The sequence below is a fragment of the Eublepharis macularius genome, chromosome 18 (genome assembly GCF_028583425.1).
Source record: "Eublepharis macularius isolate TG4126 chromosome 18, MPM_Emac_v1.0, whole genome shotgun sequence".
In the NCBI taxonomy this organism is placed as follows: domain Eukaryota; kingdom Metazoa; phylum Chordata; class Lepidosauria; order Squamata; family Eublepharidae; genus Eublepharis; species Eublepharis macularius.
This window is the reverse complement of record NC_072807.1, coordinates 2755389-2775660: the sequence shown is the minus strand read 5'-3', so window position 1 is coordinate 2775660 and position 20272 is coordinate 2755389. Positions and strand designations below refer to the sequence as shown.

At 51.1% G+C, this 20272-nt stretch overlaps 1 protein-coding gene across 3 annotated transcripts in view; it reads right to left on the bottom strand.

The window, feature by feature from the left end:
* ATN1 (atrophin 1) overlaps positions 1–20272 on the bottom strand; it is a 63233-nt gene that overhangs the window by 1515 nt on the left and 41446 nt on the right. For all 3 annotated transcript variants that reach the window (XM_055002417.1, XM_055002416.1, XM_055002415.1), the window contains 8 exons: positions 12376–12596; positions 10007–10144; positions 9395–9508; positions 6950–8880; positions 4376–4598; positions 3028–3745; positions 1796–1939; positions 494–674 (listed from right to left, as the gene is read on the bottom strand). In XM_055002417.1, the coding sequence (XP_054858392.1) occupies positions 494–674; positions 1796–1939; positions 3028–3745; positions 4376–4598; positions 6950–8880; positions 9395–9508; positions 10007–10144; positions 12376–12453 (3527 nt within the window). In that variant the 5' untranslated portion in view covers positions 12454–12596. The remainder of the gene's footprint in view (positions 1–493; positions 675–1795; positions 1940–3027; positions 3746–4375; positions 4599–6949; positions 8881–9394; positions 9509–10006; positions 10145–12375; positions 12597–20272) is intronic.

The following is a 20272-nucleotide window of genomic DNA, read 5'->3' as shown; positions in this document are numbered from 1 at the left end:
AAGCGCGCATGCTCCAAGCCCACAAACTCGGCTCTCAGCTGTGCTTTACAGCCTCTTCTGCCTTTATTTTTTTTAAATTTCTTTTGCAAATGCAACTTTCAGAACTGTTTTATCATAGAGGAGAATGGCATAGGGAGACGGGAAAACATTAATCCTTTCTTCTCCTTCCCTCCAAAAAAGCCACCCTCAAGCTGCTTTTACTCCCACCAGGGACAACTTACAAAGGGATTTATTATCCAGGGGGGAGGAAAGCACCTCGGGGGTGATTTTTTTTCCAACAAGAAAACAGTAGGAGAACCAGTTAAAGCCCCATCCCATTTTCCTCCTTGATAAAGCAGTCCTGGAGGCTACATTTGCAAAAGTAAAAACAAACTCTAGAAATTGTGCCTCAGAACAAATCGGTTCTTGATTTCTAACTTCTGGACCCCCCCCCCCTCTTTGCCTTGGTGAAAAGAGTGTTGTGCCACCCCCACCCCCACAGAAAGCTGCCAACCTGTAGTAATCCTCCTGCGTGGGGAGCGGCACTCCGTGCAGAGGGTGATGGGCATGCAGCCACTGCTGCTGTTCCAGGGCCAGGCGTTGCAGCTCTGCTGACTGCGCGTGCATGGCTTGGAGCTGATGTGCTGCAGACATCGGAGCAGAGAGCGAGCCAGGCAGGTCTCTGTAGGGGGCAGCTGCAGCCAAAGAAGAGAATCAGAACAAGAAATCGTGCTTGTGCTTTTTAACAGGAGGCTAAGAGGCTCTGTATTTTTCAGAGTAGCAAACAAGAAGTGGTTGGCAAACTCTCCAGTCCAAGGACCCAACACTAGGTGGCAGCATGGAGCACCTGAAATTTGAGCACATGACAGGAAGTTGTGTGACGCTGGGCTCCCATCACAGGAAGAGGAGCAGCTGAAATCTCCAAAGTTGCCCTTGCCAGAAAGGAGTTCTCTCCCTTGCTGAGTGGTTCATTTGCTGCTTGTCTCAGGGTTTGCGCGGAGAAGAGCAGGGGGTTCCTATGCGTATGACCTAGCAGCAGGTCCTTCCAAAATGGAATCAGAACACAAGCAGCATAGCACCGGGTGAGAACAGCTGTGCTCGACAAGAGTTCCCTCTTCTGCATTTTCACCCAAGCAAAGTGAGACGGCTGTCTTCTGGTTCTGCTCTCCCCTCTTCTTCGCCATTGCTTTGTGCCATCAGTTCCCCCAGATCCTGTGTATTTATTTATTTATTATTTATATCCTGCTTTTTTACCTAATTGGGACCCAGAGCAGCTTCTCACATTGTGACTGTGACAGGCCCAGGGTCACCCAGTGAGCTTCCAGGGCAGAGCAGGGATTCAAACACAGTTATCCCAGGTCCTAGTCTGGCACTCTAACCGCTGTGACACACTGCTCTCCATACGTCTACTTTGATTTTCCAGTTGGTCCTTCTCTCTCTTCTAGCTCACTGTCAGACATTTTGTGGTGGTGGTGGGCTAAAGAAACATTGGCGGAGGGGTGATAAACCACGGTGAGAGAGAGAGAGAGCAAAATTTAAAATCCAGGATGACTTGTATGTTTAAGCAAGGGAACTGAAGACTTGCTCTTAAAAACTAACTAAATAAATGGAAGCAGGCAATGTGAGGAAGAAGCCTGGAGTATCCCTATGGAACTCCCCCCAGCTTCCCCCCCCCCTGCCTCCTGTTCCAGCTTTGCTGTTCTAGACCTGGACTCCCCTCCCTTCCTGCACCCATTCCCTCCGTGCATCCCTTCTCCCCCATTCCACCATTATGCCCCTGCCAGCCTCCCCTCCCCACCCCTAGCAAAGTGCATACCAAAAAGCTGGTGTCGCAGGACTTCGTTTTCATGGAGCGGGTGTGGAAGAAGTGGGTTTGGGATGGTCCCAGCAGGGTAGGGGATCCGGGTGAGATGTGACCCAGAGGCCAGCGGATCAATAAGAGGGTGGACAGAAGCTGAAGCTGCGGAAATTGGATAGTCAATGGTTAGCTTTCGGTCAAGGAACAGGGGCTACTGTGACATGAAATGCCCTCCTGCCCCATTTGTTCCCTGGTCTTGCGTTCAAATGAAATTTTATGAGCCCAGGAAGCTACCTTATGCTGAGTCAGACCACTGGCCCATTGAGGTCCCTCTTGCCTACTCGGACTGGCAGCACCTCTCCACAGTTGTTCACATCACCTCCAAACTGATCCTTTCCTGGGAGTGCCGGGGATTCAACCTGGGACCTTCCCCACCGCTGAGCAACGGCTGCTCTTGCCCTCTGTCTCTCCCCCCCCCCAACACACACAGGTGGCGCTTTTTCAGTGATCCTCTGTAAGGTGCCATTCTCCATTGTCAGTGGCAAGACGGACTGGTCCATCTGACTAGGACTCTGAGCATTTTGACAGTATAACTCTTTAACAGTAATTTTTTGACATTTCAGGCAGATGCTGTTTAACAGGATGCCTTTTTAAAATGAACATAGTGCTTAAAAATATTTTCTTGCGCACATACAGCTTACCTTTAGTCATGCAGTGAAAAGCCATGTGCTGTGGGCGTAACTGCTGCCAAAGCAACATTTTAAAAAACCTGCATGGCCCATTAGATCTCAAATGGCTAAACAAAAGCCCTGCTGGCAACAGTGCCATCTGACACCTTCCAGTTTCTAAAAGCACTTGGCAGGCACAAGGAAAGGTGCCCATGGGCACCACGTTGGGGACCCCTGCATTAACTGAGTGAGACATGCAGACTTAACACAGTTGCTAAGACCTCGTTTGCACTGAGGTGGAAAAGTCATAAAATTTTTGTTATGACTTCAATAAAAAAAACACCTCTGCATGTAGAAAGTTAAGTATCAGGAAGATGCACTTTGTAAATATGGTCCAGGATCTTTTTTTGCATGATATCCATTAAGTAAGCTTCCCCCCCCATCCCGATTCGCACGCACCCCGAAGTGATACAGCCAAGAAATGGGTTCATGGCCACACTGAGAAATCTCTCAGAAGATGCTGCTGCGCTTGAGCCCAAAGGGACCCTGCTGTTCTTGCAGAAGACAGGAGGATGGCCTCACCTGCATGGATGGCGTCCTGCTGGTGCAGGTGGAGGTGGGAGTGGATGTGGGAGTGCTGGTGGTGATGGGGGGTCACGTTGAGCATCTGCAGCCGAGCCAGAGGGTCATTGCTCAGGGCAGCCACCCTCTCGGCGTGCTGCCTCTCGGCGGCTAGTCGCTCGGCATAAGACATGTCAGGACGCAGGGCCGGCCCAGCTGCCAGTGCTAGCCGCTCCCGCTCCAGGTGGCCCAGCCCCGGGTGGAAGGGGAAAGCTGGGTGCAGGCCTGGGCCCGCCTGCAGAGCCAGCCCCCCGTGTCGTGGGAAGGGATCCATGGCAGCACTGGGCACAGCGTGGAGCTGCTCCAGCTCGGCAGGCTTGACTTCAAAGCCGGGCTTAAGGCGCTCGCGCAGGTCACGGTCCCTGAGGTCTCGCTCACGGGCCTCTCGTTCTCGCAGCTCTCTCTCCCGTGTGGCTGGGTCGCTGCTATAGATGGCTGGCACATTGTAACCCAGCAGTCCTGGATCAACCGCCCCCAGTGGCACGTAGAAGGGGTGGTTGCGGTTGCTCGGAGACATGACGTGGGGCCGCGCGTACTCGCTGAGAGTGCGGAGGGCTGGAGTGTCAGGGCCCAGGTAGGGTGGGACGGTGGCAACTGCGCTGCCCTGCTCAAAAGATGGGCGATGAGAGATGGGGCCGAGAGATGGGCATTCCACGGGCCGGCCCTCTTGGGCCACTTTCTGCAAGAGATCGAGAAGGCCACGTTCAGTGGGGGAGGTTCCCGCAGCGAGAGACACAGCCTGCAAATATAGTCTACAGAAGGAGGACTGGCAAGGACTTGTGGGGAAGGGAAATCCTGTTACTGGAGCCCCCGCTCCCTCCCCAGCTCCACCCCTCCTCCTCGTGCAGGATCTAGTCCTGCTTCTCTTCCACTTCACCACCACTTCCTCCTCCTGGTGTTCACAGTCACTACTGCTAAGTCAGGACTATGTGGGATTGCTATAACAACACAAAATGTTGCTTAAGCTCTCGTTTGGGGGTCTTTACCCCCTTAAAAAAAAATTTCGGCATACTTGGGGATTTTCTCTAGATTTGCATAATGCTTAATATAGCTAGGGGTGGCCCCATTGTGCAGATATTTTTTATCCACATAGTAGGTTAGCCCTTGGCTGTTTGATATAAGGACAATATCCATACATAGGAGTCAGAACCCTTGTTTGTTGAGACCTGTGCTGTACACTCAGAGCAGCAGATGCTTCCTGAAATCCCTTGCAGAGGTCCATCCTTTTAAATAAGGATATGCCATGAACTGAAAAGAGGACCTTCTGCATGTGCGCTACCCCTGGACTATGGTGTCCACTCCCACTTACCACACTTCTTTCCAGCTCTCTTTCCTTCTCCCTCTCCCGTTCTTTCTCCCGTTCCCGCTCTCTCTCTCGTTCCTTCTCTTCACGGGCCTTCTGTTCTGCCTCTCGACGCACCTTCTCTATGAGGTCTGCCCGTTTCTTGGCCAGTTTTGAACCATCCAGGGGCACAAAGTAGAGATCTGTCCGTGAGCAGGAGTTGAAGCCACGATCCAGGTGTTTGTTGAATCTGCAGAAGAAGGAATTAAGACCTTTAAGTTGGGCGGGGAAGGGAGAGAGATGTGCTACACCTCATCTTCCCAAAGAATTGGGATGTGTGTACAGTGCTAGAAAAGACAAAAGTCAATGTTCTACTCCAGGATTAGCCAAAAGGAAAAGCAAAATTCCATCATCTGTAGGAATTATGCAAATCAAGCAAATTGGTAATTATTTTGCATAATTTATTATGCTTTTCTTGTCATGGCATGAAGTCCACTGGGCCCTGAAGACCAGCCCCTACAATCTACCGGAAATTTTCTCCTGCAACTCTTTTGGCTTCTGAGATTTCTCCAGATTTAACCTCCATGCTTTCAGACCCATTTCATAGAGAGGTCTCTGGGGGCTTACCCAGCTCAGGGAATCTCCAGGCCCCTTCCCTGAAGTTTCAGCTTGTATTAAATCAAAAACAAGTTCCTGGTCCCTTTTACTTACAAAGGAAAGAAAATTGTTCAGGCAATATTGTACTCAAGTGCTCTATAAGAAAGAAGCTGCCGAATTCCAGTTTTTTGGACAATGAGTGAAAAAGCATCGAGATAACTGGTAAGCAAGAGGCACTGATTTTTACATTTTATGAAACAAAACTTAATTTTATTAAGTGCAGTTAACTAGCTTTAAGTGTGCTAGGGTAATATTTAGATTTAGATTCTGGGTGCCCTGTACCTCCTGTGATACAAGCCCTCTTGTTACAACATCCTGCACTTTTAACTTCACAATAACTCTGAGAGGTAGGTAAGGCTGAGAAAGTATGGCTGGCTCAACATCACCCCATGAACTTCCATGGCATGGTAGGGATTCGAACCTGGGTCTCCCAGATTCTAATCCGACTCTCTAGCCGCTACACCACACTGGCTCTTTGATTCCCCACTCCTCCGCCTGATGCCAGCTGGGTGACCGTGGGACAGCCACAGATTCTCGGAGCTCTCTCAGCCCCACCCACCTCACAGGGTGATTGTTGTGCGGATAATAACAACATACTTTGAAAACCGCTGAGTGGGCATTAAGTTGTCCTGAAGGGTGATATATAAATCGAATGTTGTTTTTATTATTATTCACTTCGTAAACTGCTCTGAGTGGGTGTTAAGTTGTCCTACAGGATGGTATGTAAATCTAATGTTGTTATTATTATTATTCACCATAGGTACTAGAAACATGAAATTAAAATATACATATTAAAGCTATGATTTTTCATGAAGCTCAATTTTTTAATCAATATTTGTACTCTCATAGAACCATACCATATATGTAGTTAGGGTTGCCAGCCTCCAGGTAGTGGCTGGAGGTCTCCCGGAATTACAACTGGTCTCCAGGCCACAGAAATCAGTTCACCTGGAGAAAATGGCTACTTTGGGGGTGGACTCTATGGAATTCTGCCATGCCGAGGTCTTTACCCTCCCCAAACCCCACTTTCTCCAGGTTTCTCCAGGTCTCACCCCCCCAGATCTCCAGGAATTTCCCAACTTGGAGCTGGCAACCCTATATGTAGTCCATGAATTGCTTTACACTGATATCTACCTAAACAGGATGAAATTCTGTCCCTAGATCCCACACTTTAATAAAAGTCAGTAAACAGGCCGAAAAGCCCCAAGCTACTGCAAGAGACACAGCAGCCTTAGGGGCTCTGTGTCCTTGCCATGCCCTCTTAAGACAGCACATGAGCATTCTTGGTTTGCTGCTTAATGCAGGAAGCTTCAATGGATAGCAGGCGGAGGGGTGCAGAAGTGAGGTGTTGCCCACCAGAGAGAGCTACAGGAAAGCTCTCTGGCCTCAGGGCTGATCGCTTTCATTTTTTGAGTTCACTTGGAAACTTTCAACCTAGCCCAGGTCTAGACAATCTTTGACACGCTGAGGTGGACTCAGCCCGCCAGAGAGGTACAGTGGCAACACCAGAAGTTCACTAAAGTTGTCTTCGGAACTTGCCTGGCACTGCAAATAATAATGATGGTGATGATAATAATAACAACAATAACAACATTAGATTTACATACCGTCCTGTAGGACAACTTAACACCCACTCAGAGCAGTTTACGAAGTGTGTTGTTATTATCCTCATGATTATCACCCTGTGAGGTGGGTGGGGCTGAGAGAGCTCTGAGAGAGCTGTGACTGATCCAAAGTCACCCAGCTGGCTTCAAGTGGAGGAGTGGGGGTTCTCCAGATTAGGGTCCCGCACTCTTAACCACTACATCAAACTGAGTTGAGCAGAGTTTAGCTTGGTGGGTCACCAAGTTGTGTGGCCCTGATCCAATTACAAACACCCCCCCACCAATTCCTTTCTGTCTTCCCAGCCATATTCCCGACTCCCACCCTGTCATTCTTGCTCACCTGGCTGACTGGCTGGCATGACTTGGGACATCCACCACTTTGGGGGCTGGTGAGGGACTTCGCACGGGGGGCATCGGGCTCTCTGGGGGCTCGTATTCCTCTGAAGGCTCTTGCTTGATTTGTGCAGTGCTGAGAGGCAGTGGGGGCAAGGGCGCGGGTGGAGCGGGCAAGCCTGCAGGGGCCGGAGGGGCAACAGGGGCTGGGGAGGTGGCCTTGTAGCCCCCAGCTGCTGGGGAGGAAGCCAGCCTGTACCCGGGAGGGGTAGCTGCACGGAAGGAGGAAGCAGAGGAGGAAGGAGGAGAGCCCGGCTTGTAAGGCGCAGGGGGCTGGAAGGTGGGAGATGGCGAAGCTGTTCGCTTCCCATAGGGGGCCACGGGAGGGGGCCCCACCGGAGGGGACGCTGTCTTGTAGGGGACTGCTGAGGAGGTGGCCATGGTGGTTATGACAGTGGAGAGAGTGGCTGAAGCTGAAGTGACGGGGGGCCCAGCCCCATGTGCAGGCGAAGGGGGTGGGGGTGGAGGAAACGCATAGGCAGCAGCGTTCTGTCCTTGGGGGTGGCTGCAGGCTCCGGAGTATGTTCCTTGGGAAGAGGAGGAGGAGGAGGAAGAGGAGGAGGAGGAGGAGGAGGAAGATGCAGGGGGGGCCTGACTATACGTGGCATGGCTGTGGGGCGGGTAGAGGCGCAGCCCATAGGCAGCATGGGACGGGTGATGTGGGCCTGGCTCCAGAGGGTGAGTGTATCCTCCAGGCGCCTGGGACGGGGCAGCCGCGGCAGGAGACAGCCCTGTGCTGCCGCCGTGGTTGTGATGGTGTTGCTGCTGCGGCTGGTGATGGGCAGCCTGGCCAGGAAAGGAGGCGGGAGGGTGGGGGGCACCATTCCCCAGAGGGCGGCTGTAGGGGGGTGGGCCTTGACTCCACACGGGCTGCGAGGGCATAGAGGGCTGGGTGTATTTGGGTGGCTGGCTGGAGACAGAGAGGGTGCTGGGTGGGGGGAAGGAGTGGCCGTAGGAGGAGCTGTAGCTAGGCAGGGCCTGGGACGGCGGAGGGAGGGGATACTGGGTGGAAGAACTGGGGGGCGGTGGAGGGGGGGCGTAGGGGTAGCGCGACGGGGCAGGGGACTTATCCTGCCCTGTGCTGTGGGGTGATGGAAGGTGGCCACTCAATGCTTGCCCCACCATTCCTGGCGAGCTGGAAGTTGCGGCCATATTGTTCAGAGGGCGCAGGGCAGGCGGGGGTGGCAAGTTAGCTAAGACATGAGGAAAACCAGCAGCAGAAGAAGGAGGGACAGAGGGGGGGTTGCTAGGGGGTGTCTTCTGAGGGGGAAGGCCGCCTGCCACAGAGGCGAGGGAAATAGGTGTTGTTGGGGGCGGGTTGTGTTTGGCAGCAAGGGATGGCTCACGCCCACCCGAGGGTGGGATGCCTGCTCCTGCACTCACAGCTTTGGGGCCCACCTGGACCACGTTAGCACTTGGATAAAGAGGGACATGGGTGCTAGAGGAGGAAGAGGAGGAGGAAGAAGAGGGAGAAGAGGAAGAATTGGTGGAGGAAATAGCAATGGAGGGCGCCTGGGCCTGGAAAATCCTCGAAGCCTGGGCTTCTAGTTGGGCCTGGTAGCTGCCTGTAGGTCCCTGTGGATGAACCTCTCCTGGTAAACTGAAGTTTGGTTCGGGGGGACGAGCTAGGCTCTCCGCCAGAGGGGCAGGCGAGGGGCTCTGGGGAAAGAGTGGGGGGTGATGGTAAGAGCGTGAGGGACCCTGGGACAGTACAGAGGAGGAATCGGAATCGTTCTCCACGCTGCCAGGGCTGTAGACGCTGGGAGAAGTGCTCCGGTTGTCCTGGTCGATGTCACGCGGGTCACTGCTCGTCTCATCGTTGAAGCTGTGGCCATCTAGGCTGTCCACGTCGGAAGGAGACTGAGGCCGCGGCAGCTCCTGCGTTGGAGAGACAGGCACCGAGTGGGGGAAGTGAAGGGAGGGGCTTCCCCAGGGGGAATTCTGGAGCCAGGCAGAAAGAGGAGGATAAGCGCTGGGTCTGCGCTGGCAGGTGCTGTCTACCCAAACCCGCAGAGGCTCTCTGGTCAAGAAGAGCCTCCCCCAGGACTTACCCTGAGACCATTTTTTAAAAAATGCCAACGATGGGACCTGGGATTTTCTGCCTGCGCAGAATGTGCCCTACAACGGCTGTGGGCCCTCCCCAGTCCCAGGGGCCCCCCAGGCACAACCAGAGAAGTGCTGCTCACGCAAGGATGTCGCCCTGGCTTGGAGAATTTGGTGCAGCCTGCAAGCGGCACTGTAAGCGGCCGGCTAGCCTGATAGAGCCTAGGGGAGCTCTAGGTTGGAGGAGCTTAGGAGAGGCTGGCGCCACCTCAACAGTGCATTCGGCACAGCAGCCCAGGTAGCACGTGGGCCTCGCAGAGCGAGGGGGAGCACACCAGAGAGAACTCACCTCTGTTTTCGTTTTCTTTGGGGCGTTGGTGTCCTCTCCTTCACTCTCTGAAATCTCCTCTGGTCGGCCCTGCTTGTTTCCTTTGGAGGCCATGGACTCCTCCATGCGGCCCTTCTGTAGGAGAGAAAGAGGTCACACTCTCAAGGGCTCAAATTCCTCCTCCTTTCCACCTCTTGCTACTTGTAGAGGTTGTGATGTAACACACAACGTGCAGGACAGATTAAGCCTCAAGCAAAACTGCTCCCAATTTTGGGGGAAAACATTTTCGGCAGTGCCAAAAACGCTTCCCCTGGGTCGGGGGGGGGCACTTCTTGTTCATGTCGTCATTTGCAATGTTCTCACGCTCAGCTGCCAGCACTTGCCCGCAGTGAGGCCGGCACACAGACAAATCCGTTTCACTGTGCAGTGCTGTGATGTTGTTGTGTTCATTGTGTTCTACCCCATTGTAGTCACTGGCTTTTACCTGACTGCAGGAACTGAAAAATATTCAATGCTGCTCTAAATAAGTGTGTATTGAATTGTGCACTGCACGCAACGATATCCAATTCTCAGCAAAACAAGGAGAACACGAACAAGATGAAATGCCAGACAAAAGGTGCAATATTGACCTACCTTGGTGGTTTGTCGAGATTTCTCTGCTTTGCCATCACTGCTAGAGGTGCTGACGCTACCCGGAGAGGCCCGGCCCCTTGTCCTGAGCTCCTCTCGGGGCCCCGGAGTCTCTTTCTTCCGACCACTCCGCATTGACATCTGGGGGGGGGGGGACAAGAAAATGACTGGTTGCTCTAGAAACTCCCTCCTGAAGTGCCCAGTCTGGCTCGGGTCTCATTTTGCTCTGACAATCTTTCTCTGGCCCAGTTTACGCATTCACTTGGATGCGCCACTCAACACCTCACGTGTGTCATCTCCAGATGCGACTGGTACAATCAGGCTTCCAGCCCCTACAAATATCAGCCAATCAAATGCTGCAGGAGAGGCGACCTTAGTAGGTAAAAAAGTAGGTGGGGGAGAGTTTGGACTGTGCTCTTACAAAAAGAAGAAAGAAAATATGCTACATTTGAGCTTGTATGTGTTGAAAAATCTGTATGGGATTGTGCAATCGGCATCAAACAAATGCAAATTATCCTGCTCTTTTGCAAACCGCCACTTCTTTCTCTTCCAGCGTTCTTTCCTTACCCCAAAGAGGAACTTTCTATGCCACCTGCTCTTTTGGAGTTCCTTCCTGCCACCTTTAGATGAATTCACCTGACAGGCACAGGAACACTGATGGCCATACAGAAGCTCGGTTCAGACAAGACCTGTTGATTGACAGTACCATCCATCAGGGATTCTAGACATGGTTACATTCTCACTGGAGACGCAGGTTCATCGTTTGGGGTAGCTATTAGATTCATGTCTAAAAACAGAAGTGAAGTGTCCTATGTAGTGGGCAGTCCCTTTGCTCAGGTTTCAGTGTGTGCCAGCAACAGCCTTGCCGTAACAAACTCAATCCAATTTCTAATCCATTTCCTGATCATATTCAGGATGGATTACTGCAATGCACTTTGCAGTGGGCTGCCCTTGAAAGCTGCTTGGCAGCTACAATTATTGCAAAAAGAGGCAGCAAGACTAGTATGAACTATCAGAAACTAGAAATATGAACGTCTGGGGGAGAGGAAAAATTCTCCCCCAAGACTGAAAAAAAAATTACCAATGGAAAAACTGGAAAATTTGGGGGAGAACTGCAAAAAAATTCCTATGACATAATTTCTGTTTTGAAATGAATCAAGTACTTTTTAAGACAAGGGGCTGGATTCGTTGTAGGTTCCTGAGGGCACAAGAAGAGAGAAACTAGCTGGTTTCCCCCTTCCACAGCGGCACAAAAAGTCCCTGCAGTTGCTGCTCCTGGGGAAGGAGGTCTCCCATATGGGATGGAGGGATCAGTTACCGGCAGAAATCTAGACAGCATTCACTGTACACGACAGCATTCACTGTAGACGCAGACAACATACTTGCAAGGATATGTTATGAACAACTTTGGCATCAGTCAATATGTTATAACATCTTTAATATAATATGATAATACATTATTAAATAATTCAGTGTTTGCACTTTTATATAAAGTTTAACTTGATATTCAAATATGCTAGCAGACCTGTTGCAACTGTATTTTCTGCCTACGTCTAAGATGGCAAAAATAAGACGCAAGTGCTTAAGGCAGCCTGAGGTGCAGCAGTTTGCAATATTCTCTAGCAAGTTTGGGGTATATTTGAATGTAGAAAATGAAGGCAAACCAAGACCAAAAATCTACAATGGCTGCCCTACTTGCTTCAGAGCAGACCTCACAGTGCTGTTTATTACCCTTACACCTCCCCAGTTTGGAGCCATACTTAAAGGACCACTTGTCCCCGTACAAGCCTGCCAGTTGGAAGATCCCCAGCAAAGGCCATCCCGTGTGCGCCACCTGCCCCCAGAAGCCTGGTGGTGGGCGGTTGTCTTTTCTACAGTGGCACCTCGTTGCTGGAGCTCCCCCTCCACAACTTTGTGACTGCTCTTTCTAGCAGAGAGAGCAGGTGAATGATAACCATGTAATGGACTGAGTGTTGGATATTATTTGGAAAGACCTGTTCGTGGTCAGCCATAAATTCACTTGAAGTTGGATCACAATCTTTCCCTCTCTTAGCCTGACCTACTTCCTAGCACTGTTGTGAGGATCGTAAGGAGAACTGCCCGTGTAGGGTTCACTGGACGTCTGGGAGGAAGAGAGGAACAGAAATGTAGAGCTGTGGCTTGCTGGCAGAAGATGTGCTTCACATAAGTAAGGTCCTCGATTCAATCCGCCCTGAGCCCATTCGCGGGGAGGGCAGGCTAAAAACTGAATAAAATAACAATAACAATAATTGATTGCACATAAGCTGCCTCGCAAGCTTAGGTACAGAGTGCAAGAAACATCTCAGCCCTCTTCCATTTCTCCATCTGCCCAGACATCTTCTGCCACTTACGGAGTCTTTGTTCTGTCGAGTCTTCATTCTTTTGGGTGTAGGATCCCCATTCTCCTTTGTCCGGGTGGATGAAAACATTAACTTGTATGCCCTCCCTCACGCTGCTTGTTCTGGGGAAGACTGAGGTGTGGGAGCCTCGAAGAAGCACACAAACGCCACTCTTCAAGGGAAAGGGGGCAGCAGGAGGCAGCAAGGACTTTGTCCAGGTATTTTATGGATTCCTGGAGAATTCGAAAAGAGAAAGTTTGAACAGTGGAGAAAAATTAGAGAGCTAAAAGAATGAGGCTCATAGCTTTCCCCTACTAAACCTCAGCCCCACTGAAAATTCTGTGAATATATTAAAAATCTGATAAAGCTGGTCCATTTATTTATGCCTTCTTCAGAACGCTAGATAGCGTGCAAAACTGGTAACATAAAATAAATTAATGACATAAAACACAATTATTTCCTGTGTCACAGCTGTTTCTACGTTTGCGGTGTTTGTTATTTCTAACTGTGGTACTCCTGGTTTCACTAACTAATATATAATACCCTTGGTTGTGTTTCTGTGGAAAGAGAATACAAGAAAACGGGACTCCGTTTTAAAAAATGTGCACAATTCACAGTCATGCTACTCATCTTGTTATGAGCTGCTTATAAATCGTGAACCGAGATCAGTTCTGCAGCAGTCACATTAACAAATGGGGTTAATGAGAGGCAGTGTAGAGTAGTGGTTAGTGTTGGACTAGGATTTGGAAGAACCAAATTCAATCCCCCCTCTGCCACAGAAGCTCACTGCGTGAACTTGGGCCAGGCAGTCACGTCCCCTTAGCCTAACCTACCTCACAAGGTCATTGTGAGGATAAAATGGAGCAAAGGAGAAAGAGGTAAGCCACTTCCGGTCCCTGTTGGGGGGGAAAGTCGGGGTATAAATAAAGCTGGGATATAAATGAAGTTCTACTGATGGTGCCACTTTCCCCAGGGGCAAGGTGCTTTCTCCTGATGCAACAGGCAGAGCGTTGGGAGAAAGTGCCACTGTCGATAGATCTCTGGAATCCATCCCCCTGACTTTGGGCAACACCAGGCTCGCGTCAAGCTCTTTTGGAATGCTTCTGCAAGGTCCAAAGCACACTCAGACAGGCAATACGTACAAAGCAGGATTATACCCATGAGCCTACGTGTCCTGCTAGCATCCCCCATATGTTTTGACATGTCTGCACAAGGTATATGTATGAACAAACCACATGCTGGTTTTCAAGGGATATGGACTGAATGCGTGCAGACTCTGACAATGTGAGCAGAACATCTACATACGGGGGGCAGGGTCAACTAGCAGGCACAATCTCGCTCCCCTGTCTACACACAATGCCAGGGCATGCAAACATCACACGTACAAGGCTGTTACAAACCATTTATTCATTACAACAAAATCTTCCATCTGTATGTGTTCTTCCTTTGCAAACGTCCTTACTAGTAGACATGATAGTGGTTACACCTGCTCAGATACACGTGAGCATCAGGGTAGGTACACTCTCCTGGACTGTGAAATATTTCTCCAATATCAAGTGTGAATGTCCACAGCAGGGGGGAAATAAGTTCTATGCAGTGGACAGTAAGTGTATAATAGCAGAGTGGGTGCTATGTGAGCTTCACATCCCAGACATGAATCTTGGCTCTAGTACAACCTCGCTATGCAGCCTTAGAGATACGGCACTGTGACTCAGCCCTGTAGTTGCTACTTGGTGGTATTACTGCTAGCCTGCCACAGAGGGCTTCTGTAAGGATTAGAGATCATGTACATGGAGACCGCTAAATATGCTGTATTGTTATCCATGACACTGTACAACTGGAAAGCATCAGCTGAAATAGTTTTGGGCACTTTGTTGTCATCAAAACACAACTATCTGTTTAGTGCTGGGAGTGAAAGGCAGGATTCGGACTGTGGGTGTGCTGCCCGCCCTGCTGCCCAAGTGACAGCCATGGGGTGTGTGTGTGTGTGTGTCATGACAGGCTCCATACATTGTGCAGGGCACACTCTTGAGCTGAGGTTTTGTTCCAGTTAGGAGGAAGGCAATTTGAAGGTGGGGGGATTGAAAATGATCCCCTTGCCATGGACAGATCACAACTTGTTGAGGTTCAAGCTGACGGGTTGGACTAGATGGTCCTAGAGGTCCCTTCCCACCCTATGATTCTAGGATTCCACACGTGTGAGGGATCAATTAAAATGATTTGCTCCTGGCTCCTGCAGCCCGATGGATCCGATTGGTTTTCAGATGGCATTAGGGGATTTTCCCGCTGATATGGTTGGTGTTCTACTGATGCACTGGTTGATCTCTGGAACGAGGACATGCCCTGGGCGACTGACACAACTGCTCCTAGGTGCCTTCTTCCAGGTCTAAGCCCAGGCAACCCCTTGGTTTACTGAGGGGCACAGACAATGAAAAGACAAGGGAGAGAGCTAGCGTCAAAGCAGAGAAAGACTCATCCTACAAGACACAGGCTGGAGCTCATGGGGATGGTGGAGAGTAAAAGGTCAAGGTCAAGGTAGTCCCCTGTGCAAGCACCGAGTCATCACGGACCCATGGGGGGACGTCGCATCATGACGTTTTCTTGACAGATGTTTGTTACGGGGTGGTTTGCCGTTGCCTTCCCCACTCATCTACACTTTACCCCCAGGAAACTGGGTACTCGTTTTACCGACCTCGGAAGGATGGAAGGCTGAGTCAACCTTGAGCCGGCTAACCGGAACCCGCCTTCCGCCAGGATCGAACTCTGGTCGTGAGTAGAGCTTGGGCTGCAGTACTGCAGCTGACCACTGCACCACAGGGCTCTTCGATGGTGGAGAAGAAACTCTTATTTCTCTGCCATCATTGCGTCTGCGCAGTTTAGACCAGGGGAACTTTGGGGGATTGTCAGGGGGATTACAGGAGGAAGTGGGCTGTTCTGCAGCCCGCTGTGGTCATTTTGCCAAAAACTTCATGGATAAAATCTCTTGCATTGACATTAGCGGTGACAGGATCAGATGGTCCCAGGGTGCCGATTTGTCCACAGGGGATCTTGCAGCTTGTGCGGTCTGAGGATGTTTTCAAGATTCCTGGAACTGCAAGACCTGCCACCTTACTTATATGAGCCTTGCCCCTCCTGCTGTCTGTGTGCAGCGGACTGTGCCTGGGAAACAGTAGGTGCCCCTCTGAGAGAGGAGGCAGTTGCCACCGCCTTTAGGGCAGAGGTTAGGGTTGCCGGGTGCTTATACCCTCCCAGCAGGGGGCCGGACCGAGGATGATGATCCCTGTATGCGATTTGCACGTGCATGCTCCCAGCAGACACGGCAGCGTCACTTCAAGAAGTGATGTCATCACACCAGCCACAAGAGTGCTCCCACACTTTGCCCCAAGTGAAGCACGGGAGCACTCCTGCGGCCAGCACGACGGGGTCGCTTCTGGAAGTGATGCTGCCGCGTTTGCTGGGAGCTCACGTACTGCGCTTGTGCGCAGGGTGCCTGCTGGTGGTGGCAATTGCTGGGAGGCTTGGAACGTCCCACCAATCGCTGGCAGCCGGCGGGCAAGTGGGCAAACCACCGGGAAGTTGCCTGCCATCAGCAGGCACCTGGGATAGCTAGCAGTGGTACATCCAGGGCTTTTTTTCAGCGGGAACGCAGGGGAACGGAGTTCCGGAACCTCTTGAAAATGGTCACATGGCCAGTGGCCCCACCCCCTGATCTCCAGACAGAGGGGAGTTGAGATTGCCCTCCGCACCGCTGACTAAACTCCCCTCTGTCTGGAGATCAGGGGGCGGGGCCACTGGCCATGTGACCATTTTCTCCGAGGGCAACCCACTGAGTTCCACCACCTCTTTCCCCAGAAAAAAAGCCCTGGGTACATCCACTCATAAAAAATATACTCCAGGTCCAAGAGAGCTGAGTAACTACTGTCCAAATCTCAAATGTAACATTCGTGAGCAAGGGGCTTGAACAAGTAGCTGCGGAGCAACTTCAGTGATTCCTGTATGAAGCTGACGGTTTGGATCTGTTCCAGTCTGGGTTCAGGCCTGGTAATGGGGCTGAAATGGCCTTGGCCGCCCTGATGGACGACTTGCAGGGAAGACGGACAGGTGGGGAGCAACCCTGCTAATCTTCCTGGATCTCTCAGCAGCGTTTGACATCATCAGAGTACCCTTCGGGACCACCTTGAGGATGAGACTGGGCGGCACTGGCCTGTGGTGGTTTCAGTCCTACCTCAAAAGTAGGTTTCAGAGTGGGGTGCTGGGGGACTGCTGTCCCACCCCTTGGCCTCTGGCTTACGGGGTCTTGCAAGGTTCCGTCTTATCCCCTATTCTTTTCAACATCTATGTAAAGGCGCTGGGAGAAGTCATCTGGATATTTAGGCTCAGTTGCCACCATAGAATCATAGAATCACAGAGTTGGAAGGGGCCGTACAGACCATCTAGTCCAACCCCCTGCCCAGTGCAGGATCAGCCTAAAGCATCTCTGACAAGTATTCATCCAGCCTCTTCTTGAAAACTGCCAGTGAGGGGGAGCTCAGCATCTCCCTAGGCAGCTGATTCCACTTTTGAACTACTCTGACCGTGAAAAAGTTTTTCCTAATATCCAGCCGGTACCTTTGTGCATGTAGTTTTAGCCCATTGCTTCACGTCCTACCCTCTGCTGCCAACTGGAACAGCTCTTTGCCCTCCTCCAAATGACAGCCTTTCAAATATTTCAAGAGAGCAATCATGTCCCCCCTCAATCTCCTCTTCTCCAAACTAAACATTCCCAAGGCCCTCAGCCTTTCCTCGTAGGGCTCAGTCTCCAGACCCCTGATCATCCTCGTCGCTCTCCTCTGCACCCTCTCGATTTTGTCCACATCCTTTTTGAAGTGAGGCCTCCAGAACTGCACACAATACTCCAGGTGTGGCCTGACCAAGGCAGTATAGAGAGGGGCTATGACCTCATGCGATTTCGACGCTATGGCCCCTTTGATACAACCCAAGATTGAATTAGCCTTTTTTGCCACCGCATCACACTGACTGCTCATATTTAGTTTACAGTCCACTCTTACCCCAAGATCCCTTTCACATATACTACTGCCCAGAAGTGTATCCCCCATCCAGTATTTGTGCTTCCCATTTTTGTGGCCCAGATGTAATACTGTGCACTTGTCTTTGTTGAATTGCATCCTATTCACAGCTGCCCACTTCTCCAGAGTATTCAGGTCTTGTTGAATTTTAATTCTATCTTCTTGGGTGTTTGCTACTCCTCCCAATTTGGTATCATCAGCAAATTTAATGAGCAGCCCTTCCACTCCTTCATCCAGATCATTGATAAAAATATTGAAAAGTACTGGGCCCAAAACCGAGCCCTGCGGCACCCCACTGGACACCTCCCTCCAATCTGATGAAACGCCGTTGACCACCACTCTTTGAGTGCGGTCCTCCAACCAGTTCCCTATCCACCGAACTGTCCTATAGTCCAGTCCACAGTCTTCCAGTTTGCCCATCAGAATGTCATGGGGGACCTTATCAAAAGCTTTACTGAAATCCAGATAAATCACGTCAACAGAGTTCCCCCGATCCAGTAAGCTGGTCACTCGATCAAAGAAGGAAACCAGGTTGGTCTGGCAAGATCTGTTAGGAACAAAACCATGCTGACTTCCCCGGATCACTGAGCGGTCCTTCAGATGCTTACAGATTGATCCCTTGACACCAAAATGTCAATGATACACAGCTGCAGGGCTTTTTTTCTGGGAAAAGAGGTGGTGGAACTCAGGACCGCACAGTGACGTCACTTTGAGTCAGCTGGAACAAGGGGGTTGTTTTTAAAAGTTTAAATCGCCCTTGGTGAAAATGGTCCCACGGCGCGGAGGGCAATCAAAACTCCCCTCTGTCTGGAGATCAGGGGGCGGGGCCACCGGCCATGGGACTATTTTCAAGTGGTGCCGGAATTCTGTTCCACCTGTTCCAGCTGAAAAAAGGCCCTGCTCAGCTGTATCTCACACTTCCAGCAGATTCCAGGGCCGCTGTGGTAACTGTGAACAGGTGCCTGAAGGCAGTTTGGAGATGGAGAAGAGCTAACAAGCAGAAACTTAACACCAGCAAAACAGAAGCTTTTCTGGCGGGGTAAAGGTTTGACCCAGGAACTGGGAAATCTCCTGTTCTGGATGGAGTCGCACCTCTCCTAAAAGAGCAGGTTCATAGCTTAGGAATGCTACTGGACCCAGAACTCCTGTTGGGTAAACAGGTGGCAGCAGTGTCCAAGAGTGCCTTGCACCAGTGTAGGCTGGTGAGCCAGCTGCAGCCTTTCCTGGGCAGTTAACTTGCCACACTGGTAATATCTAGATTAGATTATAGCAATGCACTCTCTGTGGGGCTGCCCTTGAAGACTATGCAGAAACTACAGTTAGTACAGAATCGTGTCTGAAGTGGGCTGTTGTGCCCATATTACTACAGTCTTATTCCTTCTACACAATTTGCTTCTGGGCATAATTCAAGGTGCTGGTATTGACTTTTAAAGCCCTATAGACCTTACATACTTTAACGACTGCCTTCTCCCATATGAACCTACTTGACCACTCCAAGTCATCTTTGGAGACTCGAGTAGAGCACCCCCCTCCCCACCTGAAGCGAAAAGAGGGGCAACCCAAGAAAGGCTCTTCTCAATCGTGGGGCCAAACCTTTGGAACTTCATCTCTTGCGAGATTCGTCTGTCTCCCTCTATCATTGTGTTCCACCAGCAGGAAAAGACTTTCTCGGTTTCATCTGGCATGCCTTCATTGACTTATTGGCCCTCCTCCCTGGTTGTCATGTGTTTGTATGTCTGTATTTTTACTGAATTACTTGAATGTTTTATATAGGCCTTACTTTAATTGCTGTTTTAAATGTGTGTCTAGAAGCCACAAGCAGGGCTTGAAGAACTTGTGTCTGCCCCATCGTTGGGTATTCAATGATGCACAGAGGTTCCACTGAGTGATGATGGGATATAACTATGGTTTGACCAATCACCATGAAACTGAGCAATCATTTTGAAAAACTATCAATACAATCAATGTGATATCGTATTTTATATATGAACTAGCAGCAAAGCCTGTTATGGGAAAAAATACAACAGGCTCTAGAAAGGGGAGGGCAGGCAGGTGGGCACTGCCTCCTCCTCCTCCGTGACTGATCCCAGCTGGGTGAAGGTGGTGGTGGGGGCATTGCCACCTGCTCCATGCCTGATCCCGGTAGGGTGAAAGGGGGGTGGGCATTAACTCATGCTCCGCTCATGATCCCAGACAGTTAAGGTGTGTGTGTGTGGGGGGGCTTTACCACCTGCTCCACTCCTGATCCCAGCCAGGTGAAGGGAGGGTATTGCCACCTGCTTCATGCCTGATCCAGGTAGGGTGAAAGGGGAGAGGGCATTAACTCCTGCTCTGTGTCTGATCGTGGCCAGGTGAAGGCGGGGTAGGCATTGCCACCTTCTCTGCTCCTGATGCCAGCCAGGTAAAGGGGGGGGGGAGGCATTGTCTCCTGCTCTGTGCCTGATTCTGGCTGAGTGAAGTGGAGCAGCCATTGTCTTCTGCTCCGTGCCTGATCGCAGCTGGGTGAAGGGGGTGGGAATTGCTGCCCGCTCTGTGCCTAATCCCAGCCAAGTGTAGGGGGAGCGGACATTGCCGCCTGCTCTGCACCTGATCCCGGCCCGGTGAAGAGGGGAGGGCATTGCTGTCTGCTTCGCTCCTGATTCTGGCAGGTTGAAGGGGGCATGGGCATTGCCACCTGCTCCTCTCATCACAGCTGGGTGAAGGCGGGGAGCAGGCATTGCCCACTGCTCTGTGCCTGATCTCAGCCAGGTGAAGGCGGAGGGGCAGCCATTGCCACCTTCTCCGCTCCTGATCCCAGCCAGTGAATGTGGGGAGGGTGGGCCCTGCTACCTTCTCCACATTTG